The sequence below is a fragment of the Hypomesus transpacificus genome, chromosome 23, assembly GCF_021917145.1.
Source record: "Hypomesus transpacificus isolate Combined female chromosome 23, fHypTra1, whole genome shotgun sequence".
Classification (NCBI taxonomy): Eukaryota; Metazoa; Chordata; class Actinopteri; order Osmeriformes; family Osmeridae; genus Hypomesus; species Hypomesus transpacificus.
Window position 1 is genome coordinate 3,850,640 of NC_061082.1, and position 27,739 is coordinate 3,878,378.

The window sequence follows — 27,739 nt, forward strand, 5'->3', positions numbered from 1 at the left end:
TGGTACCAGAAGATGTTGTTACAATAACAAGCACGTATTGAACATATCTCATGCAAAATATAGCCTACTATGAATATCCCAACAAGACTGAAGAGAGTAGATTAACATTAACTGCAAGATGGTATTTTAGCCACCAGGGGTTATTGAGGGATATGTAGTTGAAGCCTCTACAAGGTCAAAGGGGAACTGGTAGAAGAATGTTTTTTGAGTTCCATATCTGAGTCTGTTTGACAGTGGCATTTCTTCAGGCTTGATGGGAGCAATGTGGTGACCTTTCCTCACTGCTCTTGATGTCCATGACACTCGTTTGAAGGGGCTTGTCAGTGTGACAAGATCAAAGGCTGGACCACTCCTATACTCTTATATGCTATGTGAAGGCCAAAGGCGATTAATGTGACAAATTAATCAAAGAAAGACCCCATTGTAGTCATGACACTGGTAAAGCCATTTGATAGGCCTAATAGTTCATATATATTTTAGCAGTTTCTTTTTTTTATATGTTAAAAATTAAGAATTCTACTGAACCCAGTGACAGAATCAAAGAGCAAATCACATTTTATTGGTAATATTTTGATTATGACAGACAATTATTTTATTTAGTCAACATTCTATATTTATATAAAGAGCACATGGCAACAGTATCTGCGAAATAGAGGCCTTCCTTATTCATTTCCATCAGGCCATGTTCCCTTCAGTACTGCTGTCATCTGTCACTGAGGCCTTTGGCTCCTCTGTCCTACTACCGCTGCATGGTGCGCATGGGAGGTTACCCTGGTGTGGACAGATAAGTGAAGCTTGGTCAGCAGGCTTTCCCCAACCCAGTCCAGCAGTCTGGCATTCCAGTCTGCTCATCCTTTTTCTGATGCCTATAACAATAACAGCTCATCATTCCACACATACCGCTTTCAATTTCATGGAAAGAATGTGTTTGTCTCCATAAATACCTCCGTAATCCCATATCTGGCACTCTGTAAAATGACAGGAATAAGTAATAGTTTGGAATTTGGAGGTGGTTCAGAGGAAAGGGGCAAATAATTACAAGAAATATCCATTTAGTAAATGTCAAGTCATGTTCAGTGTTTAAATCTATGCAGAAACTTGCTGATCATACAATCCCCCTTTTCACGGGAGGAGTTATGGTATTATCTCCTAACTGCAACATTTTTCTTAGTGGGAGTGAACCTTGAAATATTCGAAAATAAAAGTACAACCCCTGGAGCTTTATACTTTCGGTTGTGGAAAAAAAAAACATGTTACATTCAGTACTAATAAATGTTATTAACAAAGATTAACATAAAAATGTCCATTATCTATCTGGTTATTAAATATATGGAGCTATTTCTATTGTTAAAGTCAAATTCATATGGCAAATGAAGGTATACCTAGTTTTAGTTTTTTGGTGCTGTTAATAATAATCTAATAATTATACTCTATACACAGAGTGGAAACTCAAATATATACCGAATGCCAAGCAAATCAAATATAAACTGAATGTAGGACTATAAAAAATTGAAAAACTATAATTTCCCTCACGGTTTCACTGCTGTTCCCTTGGTAACAAGCAAACCCTTGCCCTTCTGGAGCCACCTGACATTCGTTTGGAACGTACCATGTGCATTTATGGGGTGATTTGTGTAGATTTCCATTTGTTTATAATCTTACGTTTACCAAAATAGCACACATTTTACAACTAACATGAAGTATCTCAAAGGTATTCATGTATTAGTTATATTTCCTTCGACAAACGTTGTCTTCAGATTTTTGTACGCACACTGATAGACATTGTAGTTACCCTTTCAATAAATCTGCTGGCTGTCGTACAGGGAGCTGTCAAATGCTTGTTGCTCCAATCTGTGCAACAAAGTGTCGAAAAAGAACCTGACACTCGGATATACTCGCTTAAAACATAGTTTCCTGTCTAAAGTGAGAACCCAATGTGTTATTGAATATAATTATTTCGGCTTCACTCCATAGCTATCTTGTTTTTTTCCCAATTCGGTGGCGCTGAAGTCTGCACTGTCTGCGCGAATGGTAGGCTGGCGCTGGAGTCTGGAAAGAGATTCTTCAGAACGATGAGGTAAAGCCAAGGTAAGCAGGTGAAAATGCTGTGTGAGCGACTTAACTAGCTAGCTAGCAGTAGCTAGCGAATTTGACGTGGCATAAAGAAATAAACCGTCTTAGGATGCTTCTAATGTTAGATCATTCTTTGAATATTTAGCACAGAAATCACGTGTCAACTAGCTACTGAGATATGGGTCGGGACGTCCACCAAAGTAATGCTAGCTGGACTAATGTACGCTAGCTAGCACGAGAAGCAACTAGATCAAGAATATACCTACCAACCCAGCCAGTCGTAGCTACTAGCTACTGTAGCTAGCACTAGCGAGGAAGTCGTACATGACCAGAAATACCGTCTCTGAAATGACTTTCATAGTCTAGCTAAAACATTTAAAAAGTAGTGTACATGCTAGGCAGACAAGATGTTGAATTTAGACTTCACTTGTTCTCGACTTGACATAAATCCTTTCCTTACACATTAAGCTACTTATATTTTATGACATTTGATAGTGATCAACCCAGCTGGACATTGACATATGTCGTATTAATGTCGTAGTAGCTTGACACCACCGTTCATAATCATGTTATTGATAGGGGATAGAACAGCCAGACAAGGTCATATATTTATCGAAAGTGTTCTTGCAGTTTTTGGCCTTAGATTACATCGATGCAAAGTGTCGGCTAACGTTGTAACTTTCTTCTAAACCAGTCAGATTATGAAGATTCATATTTAACATTGAGAAAAGGTTTGCCCTTGATACCATAATTGATTTAAATCTAGCAATCTTGAAGCAATGTTGTGAAATGTGTGGTCTTATTGTATGTTACGGTAACCCTAAATGCCCTGGTTATTTTATGCTGTAATAAATGCCAGTGTTTGTTCTTTGCATAATGTTCTGCAGGCTTACAATTTTTGGAGGAGTAATTACAGTAATAGACTATAGTAATAATAGAGGACGTTTGTAATGATATTGATAATAGTAGTCCATTAAGAATATGTGAAGCAGGCAGATTTCAGTTAACTTTCTCAACGTAAGTACAGATTTGATTTTGCTAGGCTGTCTGTCTGGCCTGCACAGCCAGTTTGTATGCTGCAAATGTGTTTCTGATTTGCCATTGGCCAGAGCTTTCTGGGAGGGCCTTCCTGGAGGCGGAGGGGCCGGCAGGAAGGGGGTGGCTGGAAATGTTTGAGCCAGAGTTAAGCAGACATTCTTTTTCCTCTACTGCCGTGGAAAGAAAATAAATTGTCTAGGCATGGTCTCTGAGAAAACAGAATATCAAAGGGAATGACAACTACGCACATAGTGATTATCAAGACAGAAAGTCATTTGGAAAAGTCTGATTACTAACCTAGACTCTGTGGACGAGGTTAGCCAAAAGTGATTCATAACTGCGCGAGGTAAGGCTTGTTTCCTTGCTGTGTTTCCTGACTTGCTCCCTGAAGGAATTTGCTGCATTATGCTGCATACCATGCGGTGAGACTGAGAGGGAGAGATGGGAGACTTGACTTGTGTGTTGATAAAATCTAGCCCACTCCCCTATGATAACTCTACGTGTACAGTTACCGCTAACTCTTATTTGCTTTCCACTGGTTGGCTGGTTCTTGTCTAATGTGCTAATGTGGCCAGTGTGGAGAGTTTACCTCACTCATCCTGCCAGGAAAGAACAAGGTACTCCCTTTATGCCTGTTCTGCAACTTCCTGTGGCGTTTCAGCACTTACCCGGTCTGTCTGTCCCGTGTCTGACTCCCTCCCCAGTGTGTGTTTGCACAAGCTTCGGAGGAGTGTTTTCCTCGTACCCGGAGCTAAGGCGGACCGAGGGTCAACACACAATGATTTATTCTCTGAGGCATCAGGTGTTACCTTGTCGTCATCATGACCAACGAAAACAACGCTGTGGGGAAAATATCTGGCAGAGGGCGACAAACCGGGGAAAGTTCACATACAGCACTTTTACTGCGCTAACATCATTTCACGAGATGCAACTTTTAAGTCGACTAACTTTGTTTTAGTCTAAATAAGTGAAAGGAGGCTTAATATAAGAATTATCATCCCTATGGATTGGTTTGGGGCTCCCTGGAGGCCAGACGGTTGTAGATTATGTTGTAGAACTGTGCACTCGCAGTAACATGAGAGTAATTAAGGTCACCCCAGTTCAGTTTGCCTAATAGCTAAGACCACAGTAGTAGATATATGAAACACACATGCCTGCTGACTCAGTAAATAGCTGACTGCATTGCTGCTGCAAGCTAGGGTGTCATACCAGTAATAGCCTAGGCGTAACCTTCTGCAAACTAGTAGGCTAATGCCTATTAATAGCGCTCAGCATAATATATGTGTCTATTGTTTCATGATCAGTCCCTAATGGCTGTCTATTGAAAGGTATTTTTCACCTGCACCGTGTGATTTGGAAAGATCAAATCATATTAGTATTTTAGCCTATTAATGTCAAAGGCCCATACATGATCTGTCAAGTAGCAGAAGGTGAACCATGTAGAGAAATTTTCACCATAAGCAGCCAAAGTCAGAAGCTTGGATTCTCTGACAATCTTATCACAGTGATGCCCCACATTCAGTTAGAAACCAAACTATTGAGTGTACTGTGAATAAACTATAGAATAATGGACCTGGTCTACCTATTTTTATTTTTTTTGCCGACTCCAAGGTGTAACATACGTATGCTGTACATCTATAGATACACAGATATTTTTACACAGAGAGGAATACGTGTATATATCACAATTAGCCCATTTACATGCATTATGTCCATGGACAATAAGATGTACTGTAGAATTGAATGATCCCCATTTCTGTAGGTGTGTGATAGACTGTCCTACTTTCTTCTTATCTAGAAACATTAAAGACCATTTATAGAATTAATTATTTCAGTTAAATGTATCTACTTCAACCTTAGTTTTAAAAGGAAACCTACATTTGAAAAAAGAAGTAGAGATCTTCTTATTTAATGGAGGGACAACGCTTCATTTTATTTTGGTATTAAGATATTTTTGTGTTGTTTATCCACATAGCCTACCTTGCTAACATCCGGCCTACATGGACCCCTGTCCTAAACTGTCACATGTCACCACAACAGATATCTGCATAATAGCAAGGTTTTGACTCTGGGGTTGGATCTGTGTTTGGACTGTCTCTCGGGGGTCCCCTGCATCCCAGCTGCTTCGACTCTCCACAAGCATATTTATAATTTTGTCATATTGGACGTGCCTGCCTCAAAGGCTGTCTGGGGTGATAAATATAGGCTAGGCTAGCGCTGCCGAGCCTAGAGAGCATGGAATTAAAATTTCATAAACCGTAGGCTGAATAGGCTTCAAGGTCAGAGACATTAATCAGTCAAATATGTCACTCTGATTAGTGCCAAACTGTAGTGTGAACCTGTTGATGACTAGCCTGTCGATTTAGACACAGGCCAATGCTGGGCGATGACATTGTTTCCCCCAGAGGAACTCAGGAACTACAGTATCGTTCCACATTGGTACAGTATTGTGCTCGTGAACCTCTGACTGGTGTTCGAGGGAACTGAACTAATCTGGAGAGGTCACAGGGGTGTTAGAGACACCTCCCTACCTGGCTTCCAGCTGTCATGCTTCATCAACATTATCCCAGAGCCACATGTAGTCAAGCCTTTCCAATATGAATCATGTTTAAGAGGCTAAGCTAACTACCGGATAAAGCGTCCATACCCTGCAGTTTATTCTTACACGGCAAGCTGTTTTGTTTGCATTATGAATACGGTGACTGCTGTTCTCCTAGCGTTATTGATGGATGTAATAATATGGTGCAGGAGCCTAAGTGATATCTCATACCTAGCCTGATGGGGAAACTCTCATCTATAACCTAGATCCTGATAATTGGATTTCATTAACTAGGTTATTGTTTTCACTTTCCCTAAATTGGAGAAGCTTTCAGATGGTCCCAAATGAATCGCACCAGCCTGGCCTAATTGCAAAAGGTCACATTTGACACATAGTAGTCGTTTGTAGTAGCTGATGTTCTCCTGGGAGAGGTGGAAATGAGGCTAGGTCCTGCCAGAGAGGGGGTGATTATTTGGATGATTGGCATGATTGTCACATTAAAAGAGATGGGTATGTCTGCCTATTAGTTAAATGTAGGCCTAATGGAGGGTATTTAGGATCCACATTGTCTTATGCCACCGCATTTATCACCGTGATCCTCATGAAGCCAGAATAAATTGGTTTACGAGACCCCCATCACTAGTCAAATTTGATTGGTCAAAGTCGAATAGCTAGTTTTAGACACTGTTGCCATGCTGCACTGAAATGATTGAAGCCACATTAAGAACATGATGAAAGACTAGAACTGATGGCTAAGATTAGGCTATCTCATGATATCAACTGTGTCACCAACTGTTTTTTTACTTTTATCTCTGTTGACGACTCTTTTATGTCTTGTCCATGAGTTCACATCCAGGTCTAAATATTTACAGATGTTCGCAATTATTCCAAATGTCCAAATCTTTTGGTTCCTTTTGTTTTCTTTTGGTGGATGATCCAGTGGGACCACACTTATGAATCAGTTTGTGTTTAGAGTTGATCCTAACATATCCATTTTCCATCATTGTGAAGGTGTTTTGGCCTTCTTTTCTTACTGTAAGTAATTCCAGCAAGTCTCACTGTTCAGCTGCTTTTCATTCAGCTGGTTTACTTGTTTACTAAAAAAGCTAAGTCATTGCAGATAAGGGTATTGAGCTCCTGTAAAGAAATACAGCTGTTCTAAAACACAATACTTTCTCCCTCTTTTTCCCCACTTTTCAGCTCATCAACAGAAAGTGCCTTTCAGACGACGTACCCGCCTGGAACCTCCTCTGCAGTCCACATGTGCACGGCCCAGGCCCAGTCCCCTTAAGACCCAGGCCCAGTCCCCTTAAGGCCCAGGCCCAGTCCCCTTAAGGCCCAGGCCCAGTCCCCTTAAGACCCAGGCCCAGTCCCCTTAAGGCCCAGGCCCAGTCCCCTTAAGACCAGGCCCAGTCCCCTTAAGACCAGGCCTGTGCAGTATCAGGGGCAACTCTGCAGCAACTCCTTGGTCTCCTGTTGACTTTTGCACAACAAGCAAGGGATCCAAAAGGAGAGATTTACTGTGGAGACGTGAAGATCTGCCAGCAAGGACAACACTGACAAATGACTAGAAGTTGGCAAAGTCAATACTAACCAGTCTGCATTGATATTCTATCAAGGATCTCTATTGCCCAGACATCTTATTTATGGGTTCTGTCAGTGGAGGAAAAGCCACTTGAATGTACCACATAGCAAGGCTGTTTCCCTTGCCAGTGGTCTGCTGTTGGTGTAAACTGATTGATGCCTGATTTCTAGCTGATCAATTATCATCTACGCCTGGCTGACACTGTGGGGGACCATCTGATGACTTCATGATTTGAGAACTTCTTAAACTCACAAATCAAGCAGACTCAAAAGTTTAGAACCTCTGGCAAGGCGTGGTGAAACTCTGAAATACAGTCAACCAGTTTCGAAATACCACAAGGGTTTGGACATGGCTTTAAATATGTCTTCGATTAGAGACACAAAATGGCTGACATTGGAAGTGTGTCGTCAGTTTCAGAGAGGAACTTGCTCACGGAGTGATGAGGAATGCAAATTTGCACACCCACCAAAGAGCTGCCAGGTCGAAAATGGAAGAGTTATAGCCTGCTTCGACTCGCTAAAGGTAAGGAATGTTATGGACCATATTTTCGGATAGATTCATGATCTGTTTGCCTCGGTATGCTAGAAAAAATTGCAGGTTTTCTGAGATAATTTCAATCATGTGTGCTGTGTGATGGTACTTTTACCAGACAGACAGATGATCCCATATAATAATTTGGTGTAATTCAGCATAAGCATCTCAGAGTGAGAGTGGACTCCACACACATCACAAATCCACAATAGATGCTTTTTTGGTTGTATGGATTTAAGGCTGTAGTCTTCTACTAGTTGGGGCTGGGATTGGGATTACTGTGAAAGCGTTCCCCCTTTCACCTCGGTGGCCCTGCCTTGCCTTACCCTGTTTGGGACTGTGGCTGTGACAGGGTTAATCCTCACAGAAGCTCTCACTGCCAGCGCAGCACAGTACAGCCCTGCCCCTCCCCACGGATTATTCTCATGTTGAATTATCTCATCCTCCTTATCTCTCTTCACCGCTCGGTTTAAACACAGCCTGCCTGGTCCCTGGCCTAGCGGTCAGGACTGGTGCTGTCACAAGCAGCAACAGGAACTCGCCACAAAGAACCCATTCTGCCCAAGTGCCTCCTCAACTGGGTGTTGTGTATTTGAGAAAGAATAAAATCCTTTGGCCTGCCTTTGATTTTGCCCATTGACTTTTCACCCCGAACCATTAATGGAGATGCAGATTGTGTTGCAGGTTTCTCAATTTCCTTGTATTTCTCTGGATGGATAACGAAGACATTTCAGGCCTGAATAGCGCCCCAGTCATTAATCTTAGAGAGTCATACACTGTTGATCTTGCTCCCTCAGAACAGTGGAGGCATTGAGCACCCTGTCCTTCCAGCCTTCTGTCTACCTAACATGGCTCTCTGGTGTTCCAGGGCCCAGCGAGACTGAGTAAGCCTACTAGCAGGCTGGAGAGACAGTAGTACCTGAGGGAAGCTTCGTTCAAATACACGCATGGTTCTTCAACACAGGCCGACTAGCGTGCTTCTGAATTTAGACCGAAGTGTAGGTGGAGGTAGTGACTGTTCATGACTGGGGGGGGGGGGGGGGGGCACACTGCCTATTTTATATTTGCTCCAAAAAGGCCTGTATTTGTTGTTTGTTTTGAAGTATTGTGGTGGATAACAATAATGCCCTCTGCAAACAGGATTAAAATGCTCCTAGGCTCAGCCCACCCACACAACACAATTCACAGAATATTGTTAGAATTGTTAGCAGTTTCTCTGTTAAGGAGAGTGTAGCCTATCTCTTACAGTGTATTTTAATTGATTCTAAGGACAGCAATAACAGTCTGTGAAGCAGCCTATTCTGTAGGCTTAGCACACATTACTGTCTAGTTCAGTGTTTCCCATGGTCCGGAACTATGAAGTACTAGACAAATTAATCAAGCGTAATTTCTTCAGTGGATATATTTGATTGATTTTCTTGTTAGAGCTCAAGAGACATTATGATTCATGATCAAGATTAGATGGGGCTGACTCGAGTCAGCGTGGTTTTGCCACCTTGCGCCTGACGACATGACTCCTTCGGAGGAGCAGAGTGAAGAGAGAGACGCAGCTGTTAGCCGGGAGGAGGGGGATGGGGCAGGATTGGCCTTGACAACCAACTAAATGCCACAGTCATGTGATGATGTCATGACTCTTCCTGCTGAATAGCTTGTTGTTGAAGACGAGTTCTTGTACTGGAGGTCTATCTGTTACTGAAGTCTTTTTAGGGGTCAGCGGTTTCCCACTCTCAGAATTTGAATGTGTTCTGTATGTAAATCATACAGCATGCACTTAGTTTAGTTGAGAACAGGTAGTTAGAACCGGACGCTGATATAAACAGGTGGAATTTATTTATTTTCTTTTAATGTGAAACTAAAAGCCTATTCTAGCAAGAAAATGTTTCACTTTTTTTGTTATTTTTCACTGGCATGACTTGGAAGAACTTCAGAAAGAATCTTAAGGGATAACTTCTTGGATGTCACAGGTTTCTCTTCTTAATCAGCCATTCTCCTGACATGCTTCAGCCTGCTTGATATAGTCCATGTGATTCCACTTAGCCCAGTAGCTCATGCATGACAGTAACTACTATCTCATGACTGCCTGCCAATTGACAAAGAGCGTCTGGCCGATAAGCTCACGGGTGTTAGCATACTCCAGTTAGCTTAGCATACTCTTTCCTCCTGTGCCTGTGGGGTTGGACTCACCCTTCAGGCTGCATCATCAGCCTGAGAAAGCGTCCCTCTCCCTCCCCGACCTACCAGCTTACTCCTTAGAAACAGGCCGGGGCTCTGAGGATCTCTGGGTCCCATGGCTCCTACAGGGCAGGCTGGGAGCTGGCTGGCTGGCTGTCAGTCATGATGTGGCTGAGAGAAGCTGCTTTCCTGGGGCTGCTCTCCTGGGAGAGTGTGGAAGCTGGGTCAAAGGAAGCTTCTAAAGACACTGCAGGGAGAGGAGCAGAGCTGGCAGTGCCTAAAGCAAGCCCCTGCATTGAATATACCCCAAAACACTTCCTAAGCTGTGTTTCTGGGCAAAATAGTATGATTTTACCTAATGTTATTGTTGATGTGTACCGTAAATCCCAATTTGCTGAAACGTAAACCCAGGAGAAAATGTGGCGATCGATACGTGTTAGGCTGTTCAATTGTCTTGATTACATTGTGTAAAACTGTACGCAAAACACCACATTAACCACCACATTAACCGCAAAAGCAAGAAACAAGATGATCAGCCGTAGCAACATGGCACCGCACCCACCCAGTTTTATTGTCCATTGTGTTCCTCATTATAAGCTCTTCCTATAATGAGCAGATGCCGTCTGAAGGCCATGTGACCGACTGTGTGATGTCCCTGGGAGGGTTCTGGAGGCCTCAGCTGACACCCAGAGAGATTCCCTGAGAGCAGGAATATTAATGGGACATCTATCCCATAGTACGTGCAGAGAATGGCTGTCGGCATTGCTCAGCGTGTGAGTAGGCCTAAGTGAAGAATTCCCATCTCGTCACATTTTGGCTTGAGAGGAATTCATTTCGCAGTCAGGCTAAACAAACTGACATGGAGAATGACTCTCTTTTTTTTCCTACTTGTGGAGAGCGTGAACAATTTTTTTATTCTGCGCGGGGAACAAAAGACAGAAAGCTTATGTCATGCCACAAAGGGAACGCATGCACTAGCCTCAGAAACACTCGAAATCCCTTCAACCTGCATCCAGAGCGCAGGATGAAAATACAGTATGAATTGTTTCCTTTGTGTTTGTGCCGCTCCCCAGGCCTGTCTTGTCAGTGGCATGGTGTTTAACATTCAGTGTGTGGGTGGGTTGACCAGCTCATGCTGTTATACTGGGATTAGTCTCATTTATTTGCTATGCAACTACTCTGCTACCCAAGATTTATGATAGTGCCGCTGTTACCAGATACAGTACATCGCAAAAAAGAGGCTCTTCTGTTTCATGAGTTTGAACTTTTAACGCCCTCAGTTTCATGTACACTGTGATGCCTATTTTAGATTAGCTATGAAATCTGCAACCTCTTCCCCTGAAAGATAGCATCGTTGAAGACGGTAGGATTGTGCTGGTACACTGCATGCTACTGCTGTGCAAACGCACCTGTGCCAACCATGTGGTATGCTTCAATAAGCATTCAGGAAACTGAAAACTGTGAGAGCATTTATGATCAAATAAAGGTGCAGTCTGCAGGAAGAAGGTGATTAGTTTTAAGAGTAGGCTTGCCTACACCATATTCAGAGTGCCCCATACTTACTATGCCCCCTATATTAACTAAGCCTAAATGGAGACACACAAATATATGTTCCTGCTCCCAAAACAAGGGTCATCGTTTCCATTCATGCCATTGGTTGTGGTCAGGCAGGGTTAGAGCCAAGGCCACCATGCGGGTGAACCAGGGGCATGCAGTGTCTGACTGGGAAGATTAACTTAACTCCAACACAAGTGCCTCACATTCCATGTCAACACAAGCACGTCTGTGATTGGAGCTGGTATGTCATGTGAAAGTGACAACGAAGCCAAACAAACACAAACTCTCCCCTCTTATGAAAGTCGACCTCAGGCTTCTCCACTAAGAGTTCACCCCTCCCCCTCTCCCTTTGGACTTACTTGTGGCTTCTTTTGACGAATCCAGTAACATCAGAGGCCTCTTGTGTCACCCTGACCCATAGGGCCGAGGAAATGTTCCTCCTATGTTTGTGCCATTTGAAGACTGCAGTCTTGTCTGTGTTTTTACAGCAGAAGGGTTGCTGTGCACCAGAAAGCTCTATTCCCCCCCTTCATGCGTTGAAAAATATGTCAGAGGGCTATGTGAAATGCCATAAAAGGCCATCCATTGTTCAGATATAAAAAGTATTGTATTGTGTTGACTTCATGGTTTCCTGTCAGACTATTAACCACCTCTGTGCGGTACCTCATGTTCCTCATTGGGTGGACTCATTTCTTTCATTGTCGACGTTAAGTTTTCATCATGGCCGTTCCAGACAATAAATCTCAAACTTACGTGGCTGTCATGGCTTTTTTCAGCGATTGAGTCGTCCAAAATCTGTAAGGAGCTTAGCAGAGCTGAAACTAGTCACATTCCTGGCAAAAGCCATCTTGTGATTATTTATTCATATACATCCTCTGATACCTACCTATCGGTGGACTTGGAACGGGTGCGCAGTGTGGAGTAGAGGAAGGCTGGTACACCAACACAACCTACGAGCCATTGTCTCTCCTCTCCTTCGTGTGAGTGGAGGCAGATGGTTGTTGTTGTTTCAGGTGTGATTCACATTCCACACTCATCCAGCTTCCTGTGTGCGACATGAAGGCCCCTCCCTCCGCCTGGACACCAGGCTGCAGCAGACGAGCGAGCCCAAGGCCAAGCTCAGAGGACTCACCCCTCCTGCTCCAAGCCTGCAAAGCACAGGAAGAAGGAGGCTCAGGAACCCACCAGAACATCTTCTACATTCATTACTGTTGTACCCTTTTTCATCCAGTCATCCTGTATGGTATGGATTCATGAAGCTCATCTAGTTTCATTCTGGTTGGACAAAGCACCCCCCCCCCCCCTGCTGCAAACTAAAGACTGCCTTATTTCTTCATTTCCCTTCTGACGTTAAAGAAGGAAGCATTATGGGAAACAAAGTTGACATGCTCTGCTGTAAAATCACCATACATGGTGTACTTTTGGGAAACGCACGGCTCAGGATGTACTGACGTTGTTTCGTTTGCCGATATGATCATGTTGGACCTCGTCCTCAAGCCTGTAGCAGACTACACACAGGTTCATGTGCCTGTGTGGGTTTCTCTTGATGCCTGCAGGAGTGGTGCTCACTGTCCTCCTCCCTCCCCCTCCTCCTCTAACTCCCTCTCCTCCCTCTCCCTCCTCAACCTTCTCCTCCCTTCCCTTCCTCCTCCTCATCCTGCTCCTCCCTCCCCCTCCTCCTCTAACTCCCTCTCCTCCCCCCTCCTCCTCCTCATCCTCCTCCCTCCTCCCCCTCCTTCTCTAACTCCCTCTCTTCTCTCCTCCTACTCCTCCCCCCCATCCTCCCCCTCATCCTCCCCCCCGGCGCGGGCTCGGCTGTGGGACGTAGCATATTGAGTGAGGTGGTGTGAAGGCTGGGTGGGGGCTGGGTGGGGGCTGGGTGGGGGAGTATGCAGCCTAGTTGCAGGAGCTCACTGCAGATCACATCATCTGATGGAGGAGAAGAGGGGGGACTCTCTCTCTCACACACACACTTTTTCTCACACTCTTTCGCTCACACACACGTTCTCTTTTTCGCATACATTCTTTCGCTCTCACACACACACACACACACACACACTCTTTCTCTCTGACACACATCATCTCCTCTCTCTCCCTTCCCTGCTCTGTAGAATTAGCACCCACTGCAGTATGAGTCCAGGCTTAAGGGTTTCAAGCTCAGCTAAAAATATTAGCATATTAATTTCAAACATGTCAGCAGTTGTTCATTTAGCCCATCTGTGGGATTATTCTTTCATAGACAAACACACTGGCTTCTTGATTACCCCTGAGAGAATAGGACAAGTAAGCAATTGATGTGTGTGTATGTGTGCGGTGTTAGCCGGAAGGTAGCGTGAGCCGGAAAGGCAACAAACTGCTTTACTGAATCAAAGTCCCGACGCCACATTTTAGTACAGTGTCACAGGAAGGAGAATCCCTAGCCACTGGAGCATGGTCTGACAGTGATGCAGGAGCTCACCGTCAGACCATGCTGACACGGCACAGCCTGCAACATTCATGCATCCTCTACCAGCTTACTGTACCTCCAACACAACGCTCAGTCTCTGTTCAAGTCAAGAACTTGGAGAGGACAGAACTCTCTCTCTCTTTCTCTCTGTCTCACTGTTTCTCACTGTCTCTCTCTCTCTCTCTCTCTCTCTCTCTCTCTCTCTCTCTCTCTGTCTCACTGTCTCACTGTCTCACTGTCTCTCTCTGTCTCTCTCTCTCTGTCTCACTGTTTCTCACTGTCTCTCTCTCTCTCTCTCTCTCTCTCTCTCTCTCTCTCTCTCTGTCTCACTGTCTCACTGTCTCACTGTCTCACTGTCTCTCTCTGTCTTCTCTCTCTCTCTTTCTCTCTCTGTCTCACTGTCTCTCTCTGTCTCTCTCTTTCTCTCTATCTCCCTGCCTCCCACCACAGCCCTTCTCATGAGGCATTTAACACAGACTCGAACAATGATCCTTTTATCCCGCAGCACTATTCACACCTCATCTGGGGGCTTACCCAATGGAGCGTTACATCAACTCGGACTCCGTTCCAGTGGGCTGGGAGCGTGGACCATTCTGACGCCTTACCCTGTCGGTTTACCCTGGCATGCCTTGCCTGGAATTTGGACCTGGCATCTGCCCAGACCCCTTATCACGCTGAGATAAGACGCCATTGTGTGCCGGTTGGGTTCTCTTCTGCTCACCTCAACTGCCAGCCACCTTCCTGTCCTGGGATCACAGTTCAGGATGTTGGTGGTTAGCGAGGACAGCATGAGGGCAGTGAAAGTCTGCGGTATTATTGGATATTATGACACGTGTGGGCCTGACCTCAAACTGAGTGATAACTCAAGCTATTTAAACTGGGGTCAAAGTATCTTGAGAGTAGAGCTCCAACGAGTACGGCTGGGAACTGCTGGGTTCGACCAGCTTATACTGGGCTTAATTTTGCCCTGGAAAAGTACCGTATAATCGGGAAATCAATTTAGCATGTGTTGCTTGCCATAGATTGAGATTATGCCATTGTATAGCCTTCAAATCACAATGACTCTATAACGCAGCTATGTATTTGTCCTAAGCGTATAGTGTCTTAGCTGTATCCTCAATAAAGAGCTTGTCAAGAAGTGTGTGTGTGTGTGTGTGTGTGTGTGTGTGTGTTTGTGTGTGTGTGTGTGTGTGTGTGTGTAAACGGAGATCCTGTGCTCCACACAGCTGTGTTTCTATTCTCTGCATCCTCCAATAATATGGCTGCACCATCTCATTTGTCATGAATGGGGGGGCCACACGATTGGCTGGCCACACGATGACAGCCAGCACACACTTGCCTGTTTGTGTTTAGTGAACATCTGTTGGAGCGTCGCTTTGCGTCGGATCAATAGTTTGTCTGTGTCTCATTAATTGCTGAAGGCAGTTGCATTGATGTCACATGTAAATTCCGTAAAGGATTAGGAAAGACAGTGTTTTCTGTCTCTATAGGAGATGCAAATTAGATATTTAAGTAGATGCCAGATCTAGCTCACAAAGGAAGGGAAAGATTGATAGGTTATATATTGCTAGCTAGTCTGTGTTTTAGCCCACTGATTCTCCGTTATTAAATGTCTTCGGTCTTCTCTGTGAGCTGAGTGACTAGTTAGCTGTAGCTGATAAGGTCAGTTACACAACAGCTTGTCTTCAACTCTAATCCACAATCCCCACTTTAATATCTGGAACTTTCCAAGAGAATATGCTTGGATAAAGATAAAATCCACGTGGACAGTGAATGAGAATATTTTATATGAATCTCTTGGGGGAATCTCAGATGAGTTCAGTAAATCTAGGCCTAATCTGTGTGTCAGAATTGTTGTCTTGCATTATTAAACAAGTTTTTCATTTGAATATGTAAAACACCTACACAGGACAGCAGCCTAATCTCTCATTGATTGGCTGTTTGATTGATGACTACATTAATCCTTTTTTTGTGGTAAAAGATTCCCCAGTGCAATTAAAATGTGTCTATCAAGCAAATTACTTTGCAGACTTTACAGTACTATAGAATTAGCGGGTATACTAGCCCAACCTTAAGCTTTAGCCTAGCCTAGTAGCCTGGCTATTTGAGATCTGAGCTGGACCCACGTTTCTACTAAACAGAGCCGGGTGAGGATGCTATCATGCAGACATCTGAATAGTTGTGAATGGACTTTGGAGCCCTCTGTTCCCCAACAAAGAGGAGGGGGCAGTCAGTGTGTAGAGAGATCCCCTATGTTGGCAAACTCACAGCCCATTTCTGGCCATTCAGCTTTTCCCCCTAAGCCTGTTTCAGTTGCTCGTTGTAATCATGGGCCGCTTCGCCAGACTTCTGTGAAGGGACGTGGAGATTGAGATTTCTCGGCCTCATCGTGATACATCATTGATTGTCATAATTATGTTGGTTCTAGCTCTCGGCAAACCAGTGATCGTGACGGCAGACCCAGTCTGTATGCTCCAGAAAGTGTGGATGTCATTCTGACCTCTAAAAAGGATAGATTGTAATAGTGAAAGTGCAGATAATGTTCTGCTTCATACATCCAAGCATAGTGTACACTTCCCATGTGTGCTATTATAAGACTAAAATAAGGATGTGGCCTACTTCACTCCTCAGTCAATCTTAGTTGACTGGCTTTTTCTGAGAAATAATAGCCTCTTGCTCTCTCCTCCAGAAAAACACGAACTGCTCATCCACCAGCTCTCGGGAGACATGATCCTGGTCATAATCAGGTCATTAAGGTTACCTTCTCCTCATGGTTTTAGAACATGGAACGTCTTGCATCACTTTGAAGCAAGGTTTTCATTTTTGTGGTTTTAGCTGTTTCCCACCCATTCACGCTGGACATTGAAAATGGGGAATTGTCATCTTGACATCACCACCAAGGCCTGTTGGGAGCCAATGCCTTTCACCAAGGTCTTTCACCAGTGTGACAGGGGACTAAATGGATGTAAAATGGGCTTACACGGCCTCCATGTGTCCTTGCCTTCATGCACAACATCCTTGTCTCTTACTTTGACTGTGTAGGGATTCTATTGACCTTGTCTGTCATGATTTTATATGCAGCACTGATGATAGTGGTTTAAATGGATCCTTGGTTCCATAAATGCAAAGTACAATTTGGTCTATTTGATTAAAAAAAAATCTGCATCTCAATGTAAAACCTTTATGAATGTGGTGAACTCGATAAACAATACAGCCTAGTGGGTCAGGTTACTTTTTTGTTTAAATTGAATTCTTCTTCTCTCTCACCACAGGGTCGATGTTCTAGAGAAAATTGTAAGTACCTTCATCCACCTTCGCATTTAAAAACCCAGCTAGAGATTAACGGACGGAACAACCTCATCCAGCAGAAAACAGCTGCCGCCATGCTGGCGCAGCAGATGCAGTTCATGATCCCAGGAACCAGCATGCAACCAGTAGTAAGTTACTCATACTCAGTCGTAAGTAACTTCCAAGTAGCACCTGACACTCACGTTTTGACACCAAATTCTTTGCAGTATTTTTTCCTGACTCTCGCCCACCCTGCTTTTCACAGCCTTCTTTTTCTATGAGCCAAGGACTTGGTCAGAGCCCTGGACTTAGCTATGCTCCTTACATGACCCCCATGAGCCACGGGATGGGGCTTGTCTCTGCGGACATGCTTCCCAGCACCCCAGTCATCATCCCTGGCAGCCCCCCCATCAATGTCCAGAACTCCTCGTCCTCCTCTTCCTCGTCCTCACAGAAGATGCTGCGCACAGACAAGCTGGAGGTAGGTCATTCAGATGACTGGAAAGTAGGGGTGGGAATCTTTTGGTATCAATTAATTAAATGTTATTACCCTTTATTAATAAAATAAATTAATGAAATAACATTACAAAAAAAAATCATTTTACATTTGTGAATCAGTGTGAATTGCTAGAAGACTGAATCGCACGCCCCTACTGGAAAGTGTTAAAGCACCCGTTGAGTGTGTTGCCCGGTAGCTCACTGTATAAGTGCCCGTACCATGTAGGCTGAGGCCCTACTGCAGCGTTACCATTAAACGCTCCAACAGCACCTTTAAAAAAGCATCCCCGCTCATTGAGTGTTGTAAGTCTCAATCTTCCAGTAACGCTCCCGCTCCCCTCCTCCCCACGATCTCCCCCCAGGTGTGCCGAGAGTTCCAGCGAGGCAACTGCGCTCGGGGCGAGACGGACTGCCGCTTCGCCCACCCCAGCGACAGCCCCATGATCGACACCAGCGACAACACGGTGACCGTGTGCATGGACTACATCAAGAGCCGCTGCTCCAGGGAGAAGTGCAAGTACTTCCACCCCCCTGCACACTTACAGGCCAAAATCAAAGCTACCCAGCACCAGGTCAACCACACTGCCGTGGCAGCACAGGCAGCAGCAGCCATGGTAAGGTCCTGGCCTTGAGCCCACCACATCTTTTATACTGTTAGAACATAGGATCTTAGACGACTTGTGCAATTAACGCTTTGATGAAATGTGACAGATCAGTCTTGATGGATTTGAGTCCCGTCTGACAGCCATATGTTGGTCAGTTTATCAATCATCATAGAATGTGGAGCGCTGCTTTATTTGTAGACAAGTTATTTGTCAAAATAATGAACATTTTTCCCAATTTTCCAACAATATGCCCTAGTAGTCTATACTGTTTATTAAACATTTTTATGTTGCAACTCATGCTAGCTTTTAACCTAGTTGCAGTATTCTTACAAAAATGGCTTGCTTTGGCCTCCGTCCCTTGCTTCCCACGCTTTTTAAAGTCGATATAGCTGCAACAAACCTAGCCTAACTTTGTTCCCACAGCTACTGTCTTGTTTCATTCTACTGTCTGCTGGTGGTGTTTCTGAAACTTCTAAAGCCTTAATAACTAGCAATGTTATAGAGTGAGAGACTGTCACTGAACACTACTTCACTCACTATGGGACAGTTATAGTCTAATGCAGATGAAGGCCTTCAATCTAACCTCTAACAACGGTTTCAGTCCATGCTTTCATTAAAAATGTAATTGAAAACATGCATGCTCCATGACCTTAGAATGCGCAATGTACCCCTTGGTAAACCTGTCATATTTTTTTTCATACGTGTTTTACGTCATTAGTTCACTTACTACATTCTATGTTTGTTTTTTGTTTGTTTGTTTTTTGCATGACCGCCAAATTACAAATACATTTTTTGAAAGATTTACGGCTTATTTGAGTAAATAGGTTTTAGTCTACAATGACTGTATTCAATACAATCAGTAACCATAGAGATTTAACCAGATCTAAATGAACAGAGACCAATGAATTGGCTCGAACAAACAAAACTGTGAAAACAATTTACCCAATTCTCAACCGATAAAAAAAAGGCACAATCGAAAATCTTATGATCATTCTAGTAATATAATCATAATAATAATAATATTGTAAACAGTGCTCCACATTCTGTGATTATCACTTGTAAGGTGTTCTTAAAAGGTTATTTTATCCAGTAATTGTGTGTACATTTTTAGATTTTTGAATTGTAACCTAAATTCTATATTTATACTTTGTTCTCCTTAATTGGACAAATGTGTTGATAGTGATTATTAATTACCAATCAGCTAATGTTGTATTATTGTAGTCATCAATCTATATTGTGAATATCCTTACTCCAGAAAGATTGAAATGTATTGTAGTAAAACCTATTGGATCAAGCTAACGTGTAGTTGATGCTGACGTACTAATGCAGGAGTTAGTTCTCGTTTCCTTGGATCAGTTATTTTGTTTATTGTGCATGCATATTGTTTCGTATGTGGTATACTGCATTCAGATTATTTTGTTTTTGTTTTTTCCTTCTCACCTACCCACAATGCAATGCTGTCCCCATGACGCACCTCTGCTTGCTGTTACCTGTATGTTAATACGCTTGAATCCCATTGGCCCACTGCCATCATGTGCTCGCTGCCTGCTATTAAAAGACTCAGTCGACTGCCAAAGCAATGAAGCGACCCCTCGAGGCAACTGTAGACCTGGTACTTTGACCTTTCACCTTTTGCTTTGCATGTAGCTATTAATTGTACTGTAGCAACTCACAGAATTTTTATTTGTCATTTTTGTTTTTAAAACCTCTTAGATTCATCTAGTATGTGTACAGATTCATTCATCGTCAGTTACCTCTGATTAATTGACTTGATAGATGTTTTAAATGTAGTATCATAAATATTGTAGATATTCACTTCATTATTAAAAAGGTATTTGTTATAATTTTGTAGTAGTAATAGCATTCACTGTATGTATTTGGATTATTGAAATACCTAAACTAGTTATTTGCCAAAGTGAGTGCACTATAAGACGTGAGCTAGCTGTGGATGTTCATGGTTCCCGTGTCATGTTGAAATGATCTGTGTCCTCCTCAGGCCTTTCCCCACGGCCTCCTGCAGCCGCTACCAAAGAGACAAGCACTGGAGAAGAGCAACGGCGCCAGCTCTCTCTTCAACCCCAGTGTTTTGCACTACCAGCAGGCTCTGGCCAACGCACAGCTCCATCAGCCTGCATTCTTTCCCACAGGTAGGCCCTGTCACCGATCCACGGCCCCCCCTAGCCCAATTACCTGTGCCTGCTCGAAGTTGTCTCGTTCCCCCCCCCCCCCCCCCCCCCCCCCCCCCCTCCTCCCCCTCCTCCCCCCTCCCCCCCCCCCCCCTCCTCCCCCCTCCCCCCCCCCCCCCCCCTCCTCCCCCCTCCCCCCCCCCCCCCCTCCTCCCCCCTCCCCCCCCCTGAGATCTTACTTGTTTGTGTCAGGGTGTGAGGTGGGGTAGGACCCAAGTGCACGAGAGATGCGAGGTATTTTGAAAACAAAGGTTTAATCTCGAAAAACAGCTAGGGTAATCACAGTGACAGGGGTAGTAGCAGTAACAACAAGGACAAGACAAAGACTGGACACAAAACAGGAACCTAAATACACAGAACCAAACGACACACAGGTGGACACAATGAAGCTAACGAGACAGGTGAAAACAATGACAGGGAACACTAGGACAGGGCAAAACCAAAAACAGGGGGGCACGGCTGTGGCTGTGACAGTTTGAGTTCTTGTGTCTTTGCTGGGTTAGATCCTGGTCAGTCTCGTCTCATCTCCCAGTCAGATGTACCAGGTATGATGAATAAAAAAACAAAAACGCTGTGAACAATTTCTGCTAATTATGCACAGTTAATGTTTCTGACACGTCATCAGGGGCCTGTTGTCCCGGCAGTAGCGCCAACGTGATCGGGACGTGTCAAAGTCTGAGGTGTCAATCAAAGGAGGCATGAACTAGGTCAAGATGGATTATGACAGTATGTCAGTCTACTCAGATTTAGCATCTTAAAACATATTGAGTTTAATCCATCGGTGTGGAGTTCTAGAGTCTGACTCTTTTGAAGGTGTGTTAGATGACTGTAGATAAAGGTGATCCATTAAATCTCCCGCTAAGCTCCTTCAGTCAGCAGGGTCTCAGTGTAGCAGCATCCGTAGTACCCGCCTCATGTCTTACTGTTGCCTGCTGAGTGCTCATGACTTAGGCCAGTCTATGAATATGTACAACCTCTGCATGTGCATCTCACTCTGAACAGTGTTACCCATATCTCACATTGAACCCTATACACACACACACACACACTTCCCTGGATATGACCACTGCTCACCTAACTACAGATCTTATCCCTGATTTCCACTGAGGAGTCCACGTCTGCTTCTCTTTATTTTGTGTGTGTGTGTTTGTGTCAGATGTGTGTGTGTGTGTGTGTGTCAGATGTGTGTGTGTCAGATGTGTGTGTGTGTGTGTGTTAAGCATGCTGAAAACAGTTTGAAGCTAACCTGTTTTTCCCCCATATTAACCTCTGTTCACTTCCCACTGCATAACCACACAGGCTCAGTGTTGTGCATGACTCCTGCTTCGAGCATGGGTAGGTCTCTTGCTTCTTTTTTCTGATCCAATGTCTAATGAACGGTGGAACATGGAATGTTCTCACTGTTGATTTAATAGACATTCTTGTTATTCCGGCGTGTGCTTGGATAAACATGTCTCCAGGTCACAGGGCAGCGTTCCTTTGTACACAGTAGGGTCCAGCACACACATTTAAAATTTGAGAAAACTCTAGAAAATTTGGGATGTATATATATATATATATTTTTTTTTTGCTGATCAAAGTACCAGGGTATTATTTATATGCTCTACATATAATATTTATATACTTTCTCATTGCCTCACTTATTTTGATCAAATTTGTTTTGAACCACATTTTTTACGCCCTTTGTCCATCTCACTGATAATTGTACCCAAAGAAAAACAAAATTCCAAACACGAGATTTCATCTAAGCACAACTGGTTGATGATATTTACTAGCTCTTTGCTATATCCTGTAGATTAGGACATTTGATCACTTTCCCATGTATTTTATGCATCATTTTTATTTCCGCGTGGCCACAAAACAACTTTTATCCCTTTGGATCTTTTGTTTTTTTTCATTTACAGAACATGTTCTATATAGCTGTAAATATGAAATTATTAGAGATTAGTCATTGTGTTTCATAATGCATTTTTATTCATCTTCTTTGGTAAACTATAAATGGTCAAATGTCCTAAACTACCTTTAATCAGCTCTCCTCTATTATTTCTCCCATGCTATCTTGCTTTGCTCTGTGATTGCATGCCATCTGCTGGTCTAACCCAATGATGGCTTTGCTGCTAATGTTGTACTGTTATCACCCTGCACCAAAAAAAAAAGAAACGTTGCTATGGTTACCATAATGCTCCACCTACCTGTTCATTGCTTTCATGGTTCCCTTCCTGAAAAGTCCCCATGATGTACAGCGCTACGCCTGCTGCTGTCTCTGCAGCCTCTACTCCTGCCACAAGCCCCTACGCAGCAACAGCTCCAGCCAATCAGGTTTGCTCCTTTTAAAGCTTTCTCTCATGAATCCTTGAGCTCTAAATAAGTGCTTGTTTTAGTCTCTAGACACATTTTTTCTTTGTGTGATTATTGTGCCTTTCCTACAAGCAAATAATTTGCTTAGTACAATTTGTTTCTTGTATAGTGATAAATTGGCACTAAAATATGGTCAGACAGCACTTATTTAGATGTCTCTCATCTGCAAATAGTAGATGTGTTGTTGCATAATTTCCTTAATTGTTTTTTTGCATGTCTTTTTTGTTTGTTCTTTGCTTTATTCAATGTGAAGTACCCCCTCCAATGAGGACCTACAGTTTGGCTTGCATAATAGTTCATCTCTTTCTTTGAGATGGTGTAATTAACATCATTACATGGCTTTTATCTAGCACTGTAAAAGGAAGCAGACATTTTACTCTTCTAACTATGTGTGTTGTGTGTACGTGTGTTTGTGTGTACGAGCAATTGTGCGTGTGTGTGTGGGTGTGCACGCATTTCACGCTCAGTGGCTTCTCCTCCTCTGAGTTGGCTGTGACTGCCCTCTGTTGTCCATCTTAGGCATCTTCAGGGGGGGGGTCAGGTCAGGTGATCTGATTCCTCCTCGTCAGCTGAGAAGGAGAGTGTGTGTGCGTGTGCGTGTGCGTGTGCGCGTGCGCGTGTGCGTGTGTGTGTGTGGGTGTGAGTCATTCTTCTTCCTAACTCCAATGTCAGTCTCATATGCAATTTATAAAAAAAATATGTCATTACGCTACACAGTTTTGCTGCCGACCATTATTCAAATGCTTTTTTTATTTCTTTAGCAAATGTTGCCAGCACGGATTGAGGATTCTCTTTGCAATCCTAGTATATGCAGTTGGACCAAAGGGCAATCCAGATTGTTCATAGAAAATGCCACCATCAAGTGACATGTCTTTTTTCCCAATTTTTACTCCTGCAACAGATCATCCTCAAGTAACCAACATGAAAAGAACAAATTGTCGAGATGCTGCCCTCAAAGGCTCTAAACATCCTTTCTGTAAATACTACATCTGCTCCACATGAGAACTACAGCAACCTGCATGCTGAAAAGAAGATTACTGAGGAAATGTTGTAAACATAACCTTGAGCTATGTGAAATATACAAATTATATATCAGAATTATATACCTAGGACTAATACTGCTTTACAGATATTTAAATGTCACAAGATTACTTTATGTACCGTATATACATACACACGATTGGGGATTGTGAAGATTTAATTGTTATTGAACAATTATATTGTTTCTTTTTTCATTTTTAATGTTTCTTAAAAGTGCACAACATTAACATGAACTCACAGAGCAACAGAAAACTCGCATAAAAAAAATGGTATATCTAGTGCTAGATTTGACATTTTAACACAGACCATTGGAAAGAGTTCTAATGTGTTTACCCCACACTACCTGCACTTGGCTTATGACTCAGACTGGAGGAAGAGGCCTTCTTGCTCTTTGAGAATATGAATGTCACAGAGGATATGTTTCCCCCTATTGTTACTCTACTTTTGAACAGAATCACTGCTCCCCTCTCCCCATGCGTGCCTTTGCCTCTCCAGGAAGGCTGGTGAAGGGACACCTCATTCAGTGAGCCACCTGGTCTGGTTCTCCCCTACTGCAGCCTCTAATAGTGTTATTAACAGGCGGACGTACGGTGGACTCCAGAATTCACCTCGTCTTTTTTGGATCCCGTCCCACACTGCCGTGTTGGTGTAGGATAGACAGGCTTCCTGCTGTACAGCTGCAGGACAGGGTGTTGTGGATGCCGTCTGGTCACCAGGGTCTGGAGAGGAGCTGAGAGGCTGACTAGGTGTCTGATGACCCGGCAGGCAAGGGGGGGTTGGGGGGGATAACACCACAAGGACCACTGCCCAGGAGGGTTAGGGTGGAAATACTTTAGACTAAAGGCAGATAGATGATTCTGGGTAAAAGGGGTGATTCGCAAGGTAATCTTGAGGTGGTGGGGAAAGTAGTTTGTCAACCCTGTTTTATTTGAACTGTAGAAGTGCCTAAAGTACATAGCAAGCATCAGGAAAAGGCTTTGTTGAGTTTGAGAGTGATGTAACTTCATTCATGACTCATTAGAATCTAAGAATGAAGAACTTTGTTAGTCTGCTGCCATCAGCTCAGCAACCCTGGGCCTACTAGATCTGTAAGGAAGCGAATAAGTGTTTGTGTGATGCTGATTCAGTGCATTAGTACTTTTTGTACACTTGGTTAGTTTTAGTGCTTTAGTAACTTGTCATGGACTTCCATGGAAGTTTGCATTTATTGTGTCACAGATTTTCATTATGCCTCTGCAAAATTACTTTGTTTCTTTTGTAAGATGGACAAGTTGAGTTACTTATAAATACTTTTCAGTTAGGGAAAAGGAAGTAATTTGGTAGAAAGGTTTGTGTCTGAGTGTTAGTTATTCATTTGTCTCATTTTGTCTTTCTCAAAAACCAACATTTATTGCATTTAACTTACAGTCTAACATCTTTCAGGTAGAATTTATCACAAAATAATGTAATGTGTTTGTAATAAGATGTGGTCTAATAATTATCAAACTGTGCAATGAAACTAAACTTGTTCATACTGAGACATGGTCTGTGCTGTGTTGAAAATATGCATATTCACACAGGTCCAAATTCACTCTGAATTTAACTTGTCAAAAATTAAGAACTGTCATTTAAGACTAGGCTGAAACAAATCTGAAACATGAAACTGTTCATCACCCCTTGATTCTTCCTCGTCTCTGACGAGTTCGTGTACTGTACGTGCAAATGCTTAGTTCACAGCCCTTTGTATTTTGCCTCATTTAATTTTGATTGCGTGAAAGCAGTGTGTCTGTAAAAAAAACACACACAACAAAAACGTTGTACACAATGATGTTGTTTTGTTTGATGAACGTCACCACTCCCTGACAATCCACCCCCATCCCACCTGGCCTCACCGCCTACAGTACATCCTTTAACATCACCTTTATTTTAGAAGTCTAATTTTAAGCAACTCTTGATGGAAATATATGGAATATACAGTAGTTTTATTTGTTTAACATTAGTATTAGAACAATATTGTAACCTATATTCTATTTTAAAAAATGAATGTAATTTATTAAACTGAGCTTTGCTCTGCTGGAGGTTCCTCAAAGGGGTAGTCCTGTCACTCTAGCCTACTAAAAGCCGTCTGTGTACAAGGGAAGATGTGTTAAAGCTACCAGTGCTGGGTTTCCTCACCTCCAACTTGTCTCTGCCTTGTCATCTGCAGGGAGCTTGAAGAGAAGGAGGCGTCAGAAACGTCTCCGCTCTGCCTTCCAGAGCAGCAGAAGCGTTGGCTAGAATGTAAATGTATGACGTCTGTGACGCTTCCTTCTCTTGGTGTTTCTCTGTCATCTTACAAACTGCAGTACGGGCGAGGCGATAGAATTGGTTTTATTATGTTAAAGAAAAGCACACAAAAAAAAAACACAAAAAAAAAGGTTTATTGTCACATTTTACCAAAAAAAAAAGAAAGAAAAAAAGTATTGAACTTACTTTTCATTGTAGTATGGTATGATTTCATAATTTGTTGCTGTGTCAAACTGAATTTGCAATGATGGAAGCTCTGTATTTTTGTAAAGGATGTCTTGTTATGTTTGTTTTCTAGAGCACTCTAACACAAGATTGTATTGCCATAAAGAACATTTCCTATTCTATGGCAAATTGCATACAACATGTACTTTCTGTTTCGTATTGCCTTTGTATCACACTATATTAATTTTACAGTTAAGATATAAGGGCCCTTATGACATCTAATATTTCTATCTTCTCCCACCAAAAAGCTCAGTTTCTGTATCTGCTGACCGGACGTTTGATGTCATGAGGTTGTGTTTGATGGTTGTTAGCTGTTTAGAATTGCACTTTGTTCCAAGAATATAATTATTTTCCCATTGCGGATAATACAACTTCGTCTTGGGTATGGCAAACTGGATTTCCTTAAATTATGTCAACTGTTACCCTGTTAACAGAAGACACGTTTTTCAAAAAAAAATACTATTATAAAATAATTGTTCATTTCAAGTTGTCAGAGTTCATTTCAAGTTAAAATATAATTACATTACACTGTAGTTAAATACATCTGCAGATGCAATTAATTTGAGATTTTAGGTCACCCAATCAAGAGTTAAGGACAGTCAGAATGTTTCAGTTTACTGACCCAGTGGTAACGTAATTCCTGAGCACTTTCTGGACAGTGGATATACTGGGCAGACAAGCTTATGTGTGAACTTTGCCTTACCTTTGATGTTTCGTGCTTCAGTTTGTATGTGTTAGCTTGGGCTCATGAAATACAAGGATTGTGATTAGTATGATCGAATTAGATATCAGTGAAATACGCTGTTTAATTCTTTTAAGAGTTAAGAGTTTTTATTTGTGGCCAAAACAAAATTGTATGAGGCGCAGTCTAACAATTTCCTGAGAAAAGCTTGATGAAGAGAGATGGCACGCGTGCCATTGTGAATGGCTGTGCTAATGTTACGGCAGGATTCTGGTGAGGCTACTGTGTCCGTAGCACAGGGCTCCATCAGTGATGCTGTACTGTAGACCTGTGCTCTATGGAAGAGGGAGAGTACCCTTTCTCAGTTTTAATTATGTTATGTGACAATTTTCAATGTTTTATTTGTGCATACTTACGTGCTCTTTTATGTTATATAGAGTAGTTTTGTTTTTTGGTAAATCCAAATTTGTGTAAAGTCTAATGTTAAAACAAAAAAACTAATAAAGGTTTAAGTATATGCCAAGCTTGGGTTTCAGTTTTTTACATTGCACATATGTATTCAACATTAGCATGTAGGCCTAGTTCTTTTGTCCAAATCCTGAGTACTTGCTTTTGGTTTCAGCAATAGACCATGATGTACAATTTTATTG

The 27,739-nt window shown here is 42.8% G+C and overlaps 1 protein-coding gene and 1 long non-coding RNA gene across 15 annotated transcripts; one reads left to right on the forward strand and one right to left on the reverse strand.

Moving 5' to 3' along the window:
- Window positions 1-605: 605 nt before the first annotated feature.
- Window positions 606-4,716, reverse strand: LOC124484990. Its single transcript, XR_006958028.1, has 3 exons — window positions 3,409-4,716; window positions 901-968; window positions 606-771 (listed from the first exon to the last, which is right to left on the reverse strand). It is a non-coding gene; the product is annotated as an uncharacterized LOC124484990 (long non-coding RNA).
- LOC124484988 (muscleblind-like protein 2a) lies at window positions 1,780-27,612 on the forward strand. Of its 14 annotated transcripts, none has more exons than XM_047046168.1 (10): window positions 1,780-2,088; window positions 6,851-7,757; window positions 17,214-17,399; window positions 17,495-17,710; window positions 18,090-18,341; window positions 19,891-19,944; window positions 20,329-20,479; window positions 21,818-21,853; window positions 22,746-22,837; window positions 23,778-23,884. In XM_047046168.1, exons 2-10 carry the CDS (start codon window positions 7,584-7,586, stop codon window positions 23,790-23,792), a joined length of 1,176 nt encoding a protein of 391 aa, XP_046902124.1. In that variant the 5' UTR covers window positions 1,780-2,088; window positions 6,851-7,583; the 3' UTR covers window positions 23,793-23,884. The 14 variants fall into 14 exon arrangements, with proteins under 14 accessions (XP_046902124.1, XP_046902125.1, XP_046902123.1 ...); XM_047046169.1 differs by having other exon boundaries at window positions 1,780-2,077; XM_047046167.1 differs by lacking the exon at window positions 1,780-2,088 and adding an exon at window positions 3,206-3,457.
- The last annotated feature ends 127 nt before the right edge of the window (window positions 27,613-27,739 follow it).

Coding starts and splice junctions, on each gene's coding strand:
- LOC124484988 (XM_047046168.1), top strand. CDS start 7,584: ATGGCTTTAAATATGTCTTCGATTAGAGACACAAAATGGCTGACATTG. Junction 7,758..17,213: donor CCTGCTTCGACTCGCTAAAG/GTAAGGAATGTT, acceptor CTCTCACCACAG/GGTCGATGTTCTAGAGAAAA. Junction 20,480..21,817: donor GCCTGCATTCTTTCCCACAG/GTAGGCCCTGTC, acceptor ATAACCACACAG/GCTCAGTGTTGTGCATGACT.